The following is a 12,339-nucleotide window of genomic DNA, read 5'->3' as shown; positions in this document are numbered from 1 at the left end:
AGTTGGCAGCCAGAGACCCTGGTAGAAATCCTAGCTCTGTCCCTTCCTAGAAAGATCATCTTTTGCAAAGATTTTGGATCTCTGAGCCTTGACCTCCCCATCTGTAAAATGGGGGCAACCGAGCTCATGGGATCACTAGGAGGATATAAAAACACAGAACACACTTGGTACTGGTAGGGGCCTAGCATGTCATGCTTGTTACATTCTTGCCATTATTCTTAAGTATTATTTATCAGCCCCAGTGTAATGACTCAGTGCTGTGAATCAGAACTCCCAGGCCTGTGTAACTAGTAATTGCATTGCAGGTTCAAATTCCAGACCTCCCATGCTGTGTGGCCTTGGCCAAGGCCCTGTCCACCACTGGGTCTCAGTCTTCCCATCTGTAAAACGAGGGGCCCAGAGTTGAGTACCTCTCAAGTTTTTCCTCAGAAGCCCCTCTGTGCCCTAGAAACCTGGGCATAGTCCAGAGAGGGACATATCTTTAAAGTCCTGTGTTTTCGGGTTCGAGCCCCACCTCGGGCTCTTGTGCTGACAGCTCTGAACTTGGAGCCTGCTTCGGATTCTGTGTCTCCCTCTCTCTGCCCCTCCTCCACTCGCACTCTCTGTCTCAAAAATAAACATTAAAAAAAAATTAAAATCCTGTCTTTTCCCTATAAAATGCATTAGATTTTTGCATCAGACTCTGTGATTCCTTCTTTTTTCTTTCTTTCTTTCTTTCTTTCTTTCTTTCTTTCTTTCTTTCTTTCTTTCTTTCTCTTTCATGTTTATTTTTGAGAGAGACGGAGAGAACATGAGCAAAGGAGGAGCAGAGGGAGAGGAGGACAAAGGATCTGAAATGGGTTCTGTACCAACAGCAGAGAGCCCAATCACAGAGTCAGATGCGGGGCTCGATCCCACGAACTGCGAGATCATGACCTGGGCTGAAATCAACAATCAGACACCCAACCCACCGAGCCACCCAGGCAACCCTAGACTCTGTGATTCTTTATTATAAGGTTGCTTTTCCTCCCAAAACAATATTCAAAGAAAACACGCCCCTCCCAAATAATTTAGTAAAACGAATGTTCCAGAAAGCAGTATATTTAGCTTGGGGCTCTATCTGCCCCCAATTCCCTCCTATATGAGAAGCACCAGACTCTGTGATCTAAGCATCCCCCAAAGGGTCAAATTTCTTTTAAAATATGTTTATACATTTGTTTTAAATGGTGCTTTTAGATGTTTATTTATTTGGAGAGACAGAGAGTGAGAGCAGGGGAGGGGCAGAGAGAGAGGGAGGGAGAGAGAATCCCAAGCAGGCTCTGCACTGTCAGCATAGAGCCCAATGTGGGGCTCGATCTCATGAACCATCAGTCATGACCTGAGCCAAGATCAACAACAGTCAGACACTTAACCAACTGAGCCACCCAGGTGCCCCAAAATGTTTATAATTTTAATAGTGGAGGAGAAATAATGCATCCACGTGGCAAAAAAAAAAAAAAAAAGGTAAGAAAAAGAAAGAAAGCATCCCTAAGAGTCCAAACGGGCATTTCCATCCCATCTCAGCCTTCTCAGAAGCAAAATGTTCCCACAGGCTTAGAAAACAAAGATGTTGGGGCGCCTGGGTGGCGCAGTCGGTTAAGCGTCCGACTTCAGCCAGGTCACGATCTCGCGGTCCGTGAGTTCGAGCCCCGCGTCAGGCTCTGGGCTGATGGCTCAGAGCCTGGAGCCTGTTTCCGATTCTGTGTCTCCCTCTCTCTCTGCCCCTCCCCCGTTCATGCTCTGTCTCTCTCTGTCCCAAAAATAAATAAATAAACGTTGGAAAAAAAAATTAAAAAAAAAAGAAAACAAAGATGTTAACCACACTTACCGTGGCGCTCATTTCACAATATATGTAAGTCAAGTCATCATGCTGTATACCTTAAACTTACATGGTGTCGTGTGTCAATCATTTCTCAATGAAACTGGAAAAAAAAAATAAACTAGAAAATCCCACAATATACCCACTCTTCTGCATGGTTTTGGTGTATCCCGTTCTACTTGACGGTTGCTGTTTTCCTTTATGTGAATGTATAACTTATTTCATCAGTCCCCATGGGTGGACATACAGGCTGTCTGCAGCATTTGCTATTATTACAAGCAACGGGGCAATGAGGATCTTTGTGCATCTCTAGATGTGTGCAAGCACTGGCTGTAGGATAATTCCTAGTAGTAGAAGTTCAGGTTCGAGGGAATGAGCATTTATGTTTTGACAGGTTCTGCCACATCACTCTTCCAAAGAGGCTGCCCTCTTCACAAGCCCAGCAAAGTCTGAGGGCAGCTGTCCCTCTGTCCAGCCCCAAGATGAGAAACCTTCCCCAACACTGCCACCTGCTGCCCACACTGGGAAATGCAGCTTTCCTATACCCAGCCCAGGGCGGCTCCCTGAATGACCCAGGGTCCCCTATAAGAGCGTGGGTACGGATGGATGAATGCGCGATGGAGAAACCACTCTTTCCTGGAGAAGCAACCGATGCTGGGAGGTGCCAGGTGCTTTACACACAGGATTTTGCAATCAGACCAAGTTTTTCCTTTTGCCGGCTCTGCCTCCTAACAGTTGTGTGTCCCTGACAAATGACTTCATCTGTCTGGGCCTGTTTCCTTACTTGCAAAATGGGTATAATAATATCAACCTTCTAGTACTGATGGTTCAATAAGATCATGAATTGTCTCTAAAAGGATGATAAGAGGTAACCCGCGGAGAGGAAAAGCAAATGGCTAGTGAAACACGAAAAGCTGTTCCATCACAGTGATCAGGGAAATGCCCATAAAGCCAGATGCCCTTTTTTGTCCATCAGGTTGGCAAGGTCTTAAAATCTGATAACTGTTTGTTGACAAGGCTGTGGGGAAATGCAAATTAAAACAACAAGTTACCTGCCTCTGCCCATCAGATTGGCAAACAAATGGAAAGACTGATAACATCTGGTGGGGGAATGAGCAGACTCCTTCCCTTTGGGCAGGCGTATGAATTGCTCCATGGTTTTGGAAATGATGTGGCCGCAGCTAACAAGAATTTTAATGTGTATGCCTTCTGACATGGCAAACCCACTTCCAGGAAACTGTCGAGAGGAATAAAATCACCAGATGGTAGCAAAGATACAAGTACAATGAAATACTAAAGTAGCCACACACACACACAAAAGGAAACAATTATAAGTATCCATTGGAGGGGGATGGCTGCCTAAATCCTGACATGCAAGGGCTGCAAAGATGACTCAATTCTCTGCGTGCTGATTTTATATCCTTCTACTCTGCCAGTCTTTTTCACTTGAGTTAGTTCTGTCATGGATTTCCTGGGGTTTTCCCAGCACAGTATCAGATCTTCTGCAAACAGGGATAGTCTTACATCTTCTCTACCCATTAAAAAAATTTTTTTTAACATTTACTTATTTTTGAGAGAGAAAGAGAGACAGAGCACGAGTGGGGGAGGGGCAGAGAGAGAGGGAGACACAGAATCCAAAGCAGGCTCTCCAGGCTCTGAGCTGTCAGCACAGAGCCCGACGCGGGGCTTGAACTCAAGAACCGTGAGGTCAGGACCTGAGCTAAAGTCAGATGCTTAACCGACTGAGCCACCCAGGCATCCCTTCTGTACTCATTCTTATACCAGTAATTGATTTCTCTTATCTAATTGCATTGGCTAATACCACTAGAAGATACTTGTATTGACAGGGGAGAATACACAGCTATGTTGTTAGGTTAAACAAAAAACCAAGCTGCGGATAATAGATATAATTCCTTCTTAAAATACACCCAGTGACACTCTAGATATGTGTCTTTGTCTCTGTAAAATCGAGTATTCCTACAAAACAGTGTGAAGGGATATATGCCAGCATCTTTGCATTGTTAATCACGAGACGGTTTCCTTCTTAAACAATCTAATGGGCTAAAGTGTGGTTTTTAAAAACTACATAAATAAAGGAAATGGGGTGATAAGCTGTTGTGAGCACTGAATGAGACCATAGTTAACCTGGTATCTGGCACCTAGAAAGTGTTCAACAGAGAAGTGTTTTCTCTTATTACCTCAGCCATTCCCAACAGTCACCCTGCAGGAAGAGCCTATTGTTCTCCCCACTTTACAGATGAGATCGCTGAGGCACAGGGACACTATAGAGGAGCCAGTAAACTACCCCAAGCCATCTGAGCGGAGCATGTATCAATCACTCCCTTCAACTGCCCGTCTGGAGAAAGGACCTGGGGTAAAAAAAAGACCAGTAACTTGCCCCAAATCATCAGCTCAGAAGCCCCACAGTAGGCATCTGAATCCAGATTTTGCTGCAAATGTCTGAGTCCAGGATACACACGACTTCTCAACCTTCCTGTGCCGCTTAGAATACATGCAGTTTCCCGACCTCCCTGGAGACTTGGATTCAAGTGGACCGGAAGGGATCTGGGGGCTTGTATTATTAACAAGGGCCGAGAGGATTCTTCTCACGAGAGAAGTTTGAGACACAGTGGCCAGAAGAGAGTGCAGCCCAGTGGTTCGCATGGCCCCTGTGGGCTGAATCCTGCCGGAACCTCTTTACCAACACCGAGCTCCCTCTGTAGCCACAAAAGTAAGTGGGGTGGATTTTCACAGACCCAAGCTGAAATACTCCAGATGTGGAGTTCAGGGAGAATGCTATGTGGCTAGACGGCTCCTTCAGTGTGCAAGATCAAGGTCAGAAGAGCGCAGGGCTGATAACAGAGAGGTGAAGGCAGGTGTGCCATGGGAGACAGGTACAAAGAAGGTTCGCAGAAGCCCGATTCACAACAGCCCCAAACTGGGAACGACCCACACATCCCTCCACCAGGGACGGACAGACAGACAACTCTACTGAAATGCTATGCCACGGGGAAAACAGACGACTGACACATATGGCCACCTGGCCGAAGCTGACAGACGAGAGGCTGAGTGAAAGAAGCCGGGCACGAAAGGACACATGCGGCGTGATTCTATTTATGGGAAATTCGCAAACAGGTAAAACTAATCCGAGGCGACAGGAACCAATATGGCGGCTCCCTCTGCATGGTGGGTATTGACTGGGAAGGACACGAAGTATTTAGATTTACCTCTCAGCCGTGCATTTAGGACCTGGGTGCTTTCCTGCATGAAAATCATACCTCAGCAGAAAAAAGTAATAGAAACCTTCAAAAATAGGAAATAATAAAAATAACGCACAACGAGGTCCCCAGGCCCCACTCTAGATGTAACGCATCCACCAGGAACCCCAGCTCTGGCCCAAGCCCTGCCTCCTACCACTGTACTCTTGCATATGCCTGGGGACAGGGATCTCACTGCTGCCCAGGGCATGAGAATGTCCTTCCGCCCATGTGGCCTGTGAGCCTTCAGCTTGAGTGTGGGCTCCCCCTCTGGGTCCCTCTGTCTGCCCCACCGCCCACCAGGGTCCCCCACGGTGCTTACCCACTGACAGGGAGCCACGTGCCAGTTTGGGGAGCAGGAGGTCGAGCTGGCGGAAGGTGTGGAAGACATCGGCTGAGTGGGTGCGGTCCTGGGCCCGGCTCTCACGGGTGCGTGGCAGAGCTTCGACTCCGTACAGAGTCAGGTAGCCGGCTCTGGGGGAGGCGAACGGCGGGTCAGGGGGTCCTCCTTGGACGCTTCTGGCCAAACCCTCCCACGGTGGCCTACAAGCTTTTCTTCATGCATACAGCTAATAACCACCTGCCTTTCCTGCTTTCTGCCTGGACTGTTCTGGGCCAGGGAGTCAGCAGTGGAGAAAACAGACAAAACCCTCAGGCCCTCAGGGAGTGGACCCTCTAGTGCGGAACACAGACAACAGGCAACAGACTCAGGCGAACGAGTGATACACCAGCTGGGGCACAGAGGTGCAGACAGACAAAGGCGGCTGGAATGTGGCGGTGAAGGGTGGGGAGGGGCTCAGAGACGCAGAGCTCATGACCTGCCCAGCCCACTAGACTAAGGCAGCAACCCTTCCTTCAGAACAGCTGAACCTCCCGGGGTCGTACATGCGTCTGTGCGTCGGCACAGAAGGAATCCCACCCCACCTCCCGCCGCTCCCCCGGTCACGTAAGGCCCTGGGTCCCTCTTCTCCACACCAGTGCCCTCGGTTTCCTTAAGGCAGAGCTGTAAAGGTGTAGCTCACAAACTGGATTCATCCACCAACATGTTGTGTTTGGTTAATAGAATTTTCCCATGAACAAACTGAACAATTGGGGAACCACACAAAAGCTTCATTTCCCCCTCATCTCATCTTGAAAACGGAGAGAATTTGGGCCCCTGGGAGCCTGTGGTCCCGCCTGCCAACCCTGGACAGCAGAGGAGTCCCAGCCGCTCCCTTGTCCAGGAACAAGCTGAGTCAGCTGGCCCTGTGGTCTCTGGTCCCATTTGTGCTGGTTTTTTCCTTAAAGCAGAGAACCATTTCCCTGTATATATATATTTCTATGAAAAATATGCAACGAAACTAAACCACCAGAACCCCAACAAAACCCAAGAAGGCAATGAGGTTTCACACTGTGGAAGTGAAGGCCCTTCCCAAGGCCACCTGCACTTCTAAGTGACACAGAACTTGGCGGAAGATAGAATAAATCGTCATGTGTTAACACCATGTGACCTATAGGTGGCGCCAGGAGCCATGAAGAAGAATAGGACTGGACTAGAGCTGGGTAAAGAGAGGGCTCTCAGACTAAGTGGGGGGAGGTGAGGAAAGGCCTCTCTGAGGTGACACTTGAGATGGGAATGAAGTGAGGCGAGAGTCATGCAGACATGTAGGGAACAGCATTCTCAGGCAAGGGAACAGAAACTGCAAAGGCCTTGGGGTGGGAGATCACGCGGGATCCTGCGGCCCGGGTTAGAACTCTGGATGGGACTCTGAGCAAGGCAGGGGTGCCATAGGACAGGTTGGGGGGCTTAAGTGGTGGCATCTCATGGTTTGGGGCTACATGAACCTGCACCTCCTGTCATCCAACCCAATCATCCCCTTCCTGTCCCAGGGGCCGCGGACGGCCCCAAGAAGGCCCAAGCCCACCAAGCCAGGAAACAGGAGCTCCAGCCCAGCCAGGCCTCAGACCCTGAAGACACAGGGGTCCATTTACATCTGACTCCACCCCCCTCCCCCCAACACACACACAAACTGCTGTTGCCAGGGGCCTAGACAGCCCAGCCACCGCCCCACTGTCCCCACTTCCCTGATGCCACAGCTTTTCCTCTCTCACTGCTTCTCTCAGAGAAGGACACGGGGCCACGGGAGCCAGGAGACGTGGGAGATGCCCTGCTGGGAACTTGTGGAGTGGTTTTAGCTGCTCCTCTCTGGACCTCGGTGTCCCCATCACACGAGGACAGGGTGGACCAGACCAGCATCACCCAGATGAATTACAGCCCTTGATGGTGTGGGCGCCACTCCAGGGTGACAGGAGAAAAAACGTGGGCCACCGACACATCATAGGTCGTGCTGGAAAGCGTGGGCTCTGCGGACAGCCCTGCCAGGACCCCTGCGACGGGACTCGAGGCAAATGCCTTAGGTTCTCCCGGCCTCGGCTTTTGCATCTCTCAAACGGGGTTTGTACACTCCCAGCCTCGGAGAGGGGTTGTGAGGGCGAAACGCGTTTACACCCCTTGAGCCCACACTGCGTGCACATACATAGCTGTCCCAAACGTGCCTGGGTCCCCATATGTGGCAGCAAATGCCTCTCCTTTATTCTGAAACTGTGTCTCCAATTTTTTTGAAGCAGCTGAAATGAGCTTTGGTTTATGAAATGCTGGTCAGCTAATGGCACCAGCAGCAATCAGCGGGCTGTCCTTATTCCTCTCCCCACTCACAGCCCGCACCCCCGCTCCCCTCCCCCCCACGGCCCCAATCAAATCCTCAGCAGGTCCCGTCAGCTCTGTCCCCCAGAAATACCCCATTGTTGCCATCTCCCCGTCACCTCTGGGTCCAGGCCCCCGGTCTCTCACCTGGGTGACTGTAACAGCCTCCCAATGGGCCCTCCTGGCTCTCCTGCCACACACCCACCTCAGGTTAGTCTCTGTCCACAGCCAGAGAGAGCTGTGAAGCCCAAGTCCAATCACGTCAGGACCCTGCTTAACCCTCCCCGCCCACCAACCCCGGTGTCACTCATTTTACTGAGAATGTATTCCAAAGCCCTTCACGGCCTCGCGGCTCCGTGAGACTTGGTTTCCGCAAGTGCTCTGACTCATCTTAACCCCACTGCCTGGGTTTGCTGCGCTCAGCCACAGTGGCCCGCCGCCCAAGCTTCCTCCTACCTCCGCGACTCTGCACCTGCTGGTCCTACCGCCTACTTGTGGCCAGCTCCCAACTCTGAGGCCAGACCCGCAGAGAAGCCCTTACTTTCAGCCTGGTTCAGAGAGCTCCCCACACACAATCAGCCCATCTGCGGATCTCCGTTGTCTGCATTTGTCACTCTCTGACATAACTGTCTTTATTTACTGGTTTATTATCGGTCTCTCCAACGAGCGTCAGCCCGGTGAGTTTCAGTCTGTTGTCTGTCTTTCCCCTGCTGTACGTCCTGTGCCTGGAATAGTGTCTGGACCTCCTGAAGGAAGGAACGTTAGTGCAGTTTTTACTACAAGTTTACAAGTTCTGATAAAAAGTTGAAGTCCTGGGTTGGCCTCCCGAACGTTTTGTTTTCCCGGTCCGTGAAGTCTAAGGTTTGGAAACCACAGGAAACGATGGTCTCTGAAACCTTGTTTTGCTACTCCCTCTCTGGACAGCTGGCAAGGCCCCTTTCCCTGACTCGTGCCTCCTTTACGACTCACAGCCTGAGCCAGGTGCACGCCTGGGGTCCCAGACACGAAAGGTCATCTTGCAGTCTTTGCTTCTGAGTGTCCCAAACTGCTTCCCCACCCACAGAGTCTTCACGGTTCCCGTGGCCACTATTAACGGCTGACCCGGGTGCAGAGTGCTGGGCTCCACTCCCGACGAGGGGAGCCGCACCGGCTCACCTGAGCAAGAAGTTGTAGGAGAAATCGAGGAGACCCATCTCATGCCAGCCACCGCCCGCTTCTGTGGCGTCCCCCAGCAGGACAGTGCGGAGGTTGGTGTACATGGCTTCCGTGAGCGCCTGGAGGTCCTTGTGGAGGAGAGTCCTGGGGCAGGAAACAAAGTAAGAGCACAGCTTCCAGTGGGAAACGTATGCACACAGGCGCCCCTATTCCCAAAGCTCAGGGTCCCGGGGCCCCAGGGCCCCGCTGGCAACGGGGGCCTGCGGACAACTGGCTTAACCACGATGGTATTACTATTAGTATCATCATCAACGACAGTGACAGTTACTCTTCACGGTGCTAAGCACCATGATCCTGTTTCATCTTTTGACAACTCTAGGGAATCACAGTTGCTGTTATGACAGCCATTTTACAGACAGAGGAACTCAGGGACAAGAGAGGAACGTGACTTTCCCAAGGTCACCCAGCCACAGAGTCTTGAATTCCTAACCGTGACAGTCTGCCCCTCCTCGGGGCACACAAGCTTGGATAAGGAACCCAAAGACGTCTGGAAGAGAGAGAAACAGCAGGCCGACCCTTCCTCCTTGAGACCCAAAGTTAGGCACACCTGTTTGGATAAAGTGTCCCCTGACCAATGATTGCCAGGTAGGACACAATCCTGAGTGACCCTGATCTAGCTGTTCCCTAGACCCCACTCCAAGCACTTGATGGAGACAGTAGCCCTTAACGGATGCAGGAGCCACGCCCAGTAGACAACATGTGGGCTTAGGAGAAATTTCCAGAAACTCTTAGGGCAGACACTGGAGGAAAGTGGGGTCCTCCTTGGGTAGCGGGGTAGAATGCAGCGAACCGAGGAATCTTATTGCTAATGGGACCCAATGGTCCCCCTAGAATGCCAGGACCTAGGACACTTGGGCTCAGAAATCTCCTAGCGGCCATCCCACAGAGCCAAGTTCAGACTGGGTACTTCCTCTCATCAGCATTCACCTCATACTCTGGCCTTTCCTCAGCTTTAGCAGCCCTGCAAAACCCAGTCTTCTAGAGACTTTTCCTAACCCCAGGAGGCCAACCCTTCCTGGAGACAGATCACTAAGGATTCCTGTCAGACTGCACGAACTCTAGGGATGCACACACTGTCTTATTTCCTCAGCATCTCAGCTGGAGTCTGCAGACCTGGGTTCAAATCTCAGCTGTGCCATTTACCAGTGATGGAACACGCACGCCACTTCACTCCTGAGTGTGTTTCCTCACCTGTAAAACGAGGATAAAAATATCTACCTCTTGAGGTAGATTGATTGCACAGAGATGTAAGTGTTCCTATCAAACACCCGGCATATGACTGGCATCTTCAAATTGTGGTTGGCATCATCCTGGGCCCCCTGCATGTGGACCAGTGTATAGAAAGTCCTCAGATATTTGCAGAAGTAATGAACGCAGAGTACAGGTGCCCACATGTCCTCATGTTGATATAATTATTCCTTATGTTTCAGGACCTACATCACTTCCTCGCTGTGTGACCTCGGGCAAGTCTTCTCTGAGCCCCAGTGTCTTCATCCATAAAGTGGGGCTGTAAGTTACTCACCCTCCAGCATTGTCATGAAGACTAATGAGACCACAGAGGATGGACTCGAAACTATGAGCCCCCCCCCCCCGCCCACCTCCCTTCCTTTCACACGAGGAAACAGAGGCCCAGAGAGGGCAAGGAATTTGCCCCAAGTCACACAGCTAGGAAGTGGGGGAGCTGGGATTTGACTCTCGGTCTGGCTGACCCAAACCCTGGGCTCCTTCTACTGAAATCAGACCTGTCTCCTAAAAGAAGTAAAGATGAGAAGAGCCTTTCTTCAGCCCAATTCTTTGGGGCTGTTTTTTTTTTGTTGTTGTTGTTGTTTTTTGTTTCCTTTGTGTCTGTCTTCTCAAAACAAATGTCTTGACCGGATACCTGGTATGGACACAAACTCAAGCCACTCAGCACCTGGGCTATGCAGGCAGAAGCAGGTCACGCCCTCCCCCGCCCACCCACGGGGGCCACCTTGAGCCACTCACGGTTTCATCTTGGCCTTTTCATCACTGGGGCTGTAATGTGGGAGCTGCAAGTCAAAAATCCTCTCCATGAGGAAGACAGCATAGGGGTGGAAGTCCAGCTTGGTGCGAGGCTCCCACACCACCGTGTCATAGGAGTGGGGGTCCAGGAGGACAGTGACATACCTGCCCCCCACCAGCACCTGTGGGAAGTCAGCAGGGACGAGGCGAGGAGAAATGCCATGAGGACAGGAGCTCTCAGTGGTCAGGGGCCTACCCTCTGCCAGGATCTGACATTTCACAGACAGTGTTCTCCCATCCACTCCTCACGACTGTCTGTGACGTGGGGACCACTTATAGCCGAAAACTGAGGCTGACAGAAGGCAGGGGATTGCTCAAGATCACACAGCTGAGACACAGCAGAGAAAGGACTGGCATTCAGCATTTTTTGGTAGCAAACGTTGGGCTCTTAACCACCTCACTCTTCAGCACCTGCCATCATTATCTTGGTTACTGTCGTATCTTCAGCATCCGGGAGAGAGTCTGCCCACAGAAGGCAGCAAATGGGTGTTGTGTGTGTCATGGGTGGAGAGACTGGATAGAACAGGTGGATAGATGAGTGGATGCTGTTGGATAAATGCTAGTGAATGTGCCAGAAACGCCCACTTCTTTGGGAGGCCGAGCCCTGAATGTAACCTGCTGCCCAAGAAGGTAAGGAAAAGAGAAAGAGCTGTAATCCTGTAATTAACAAAGGAAAGGGGATTTTCCCTCAAACGTCTGCGTGGGGGAGTGGCCACACAATTCTAAACACCCACGCAACTGCCTTGGCCCTGTTTCCAAAGTGTGATCTGGGAGTCATGTCACTCAAACTCTCTTCTAAAATGTAGGCCAAAATCCAAGAAGAATTTATGCTACTGGATGGATTGTTGGGTAAATGGAAGGACATCAGTGAATGTATGTTGGATGGAAAGATGAATGGATGAGGAGGTTAGATGGAAGCCGAAAGTGTGGATGCATGTTGGGAACAAGGTGGCAGCAGGCTAAGTGGATACTGGGGAAAAGGAGCGAAGGATGAGTGTTGGATGGGTGGGACTCAAAAGGATGCCTGAAGGTGGATGGGTGTGGTGGCTGTTTGGATGTTGAAGGATGGATGGATGGATGGATGGATGGATGGATGGATGCTGGATAGATGGAAGTTGAGTGGATGGATAGAGGTCAGTTGGATGGACGAACAAGAACTTCATAGACACTGAATGACTGCATCACCTGATGCTGGGAAGAAGGAATGGATGTTACTAAGTGTTGGCTGTACAGCTGGATGGGAAAATGGATGGAAAATTGGCAAGACCACTGGATGGTAGGTTAGGGTATGGAAGGATATAGAAGGA

The 12,339-nt window shown here is 50.7% G+C and overlaps 1 protein-coding gene across 3 annotated transcripts in view; it reads right to left on the bottom strand.

Moving 5' to 3' along the window:
- PTGIS (prostaglandin I2 synthase) overlaps positions 1-12,339 on the bottom strand; it is a 40,665-nt gene that overhangs the window by 19,737 nt on the left and 8,589 nt on the right. For all 3 annotated transcript variants that reach the window (XM_045444275.1, XM_045444276.1, XM_045444274.1), the window contains exons 3-5: positions 10,976-11,154; positions 8,933-9,076; positions 5,417-5,568 (exon numbers count right to left, since the gene is read on the bottom strand). In XM_045444275.1, the coding sequence (XP_045300231.1) occupies positions 5,417-5,568; positions 8,933-9,076; positions 10,976-11,154 (475 nt within the window). The remainder of the gene's footprint in view (positions 1-5,416; positions 5,569-8,932; positions 9,077-10,975; positions 11,155-12,339) is intronic.

The sequence above is a fragment of the Leopardus geoffroyi genome, chromosome A3, assembly GCF_018350155.1.
Source record: "Leopardus geoffroyi isolate Oge1 chromosome A3, O.geoffroyi_Oge1_pat1.0, whole genome shotgun sequence".
NCBI lineage: Eukaryota > Metazoa > Chordata > Mammalia > Carnivora > Felidae > Leopardus > Leopardus geoffroyi.
Note: the sequence above shows the minus strand (reverse complement) of the source record. Positions and strands in the feature narration are given on the sequence as shown.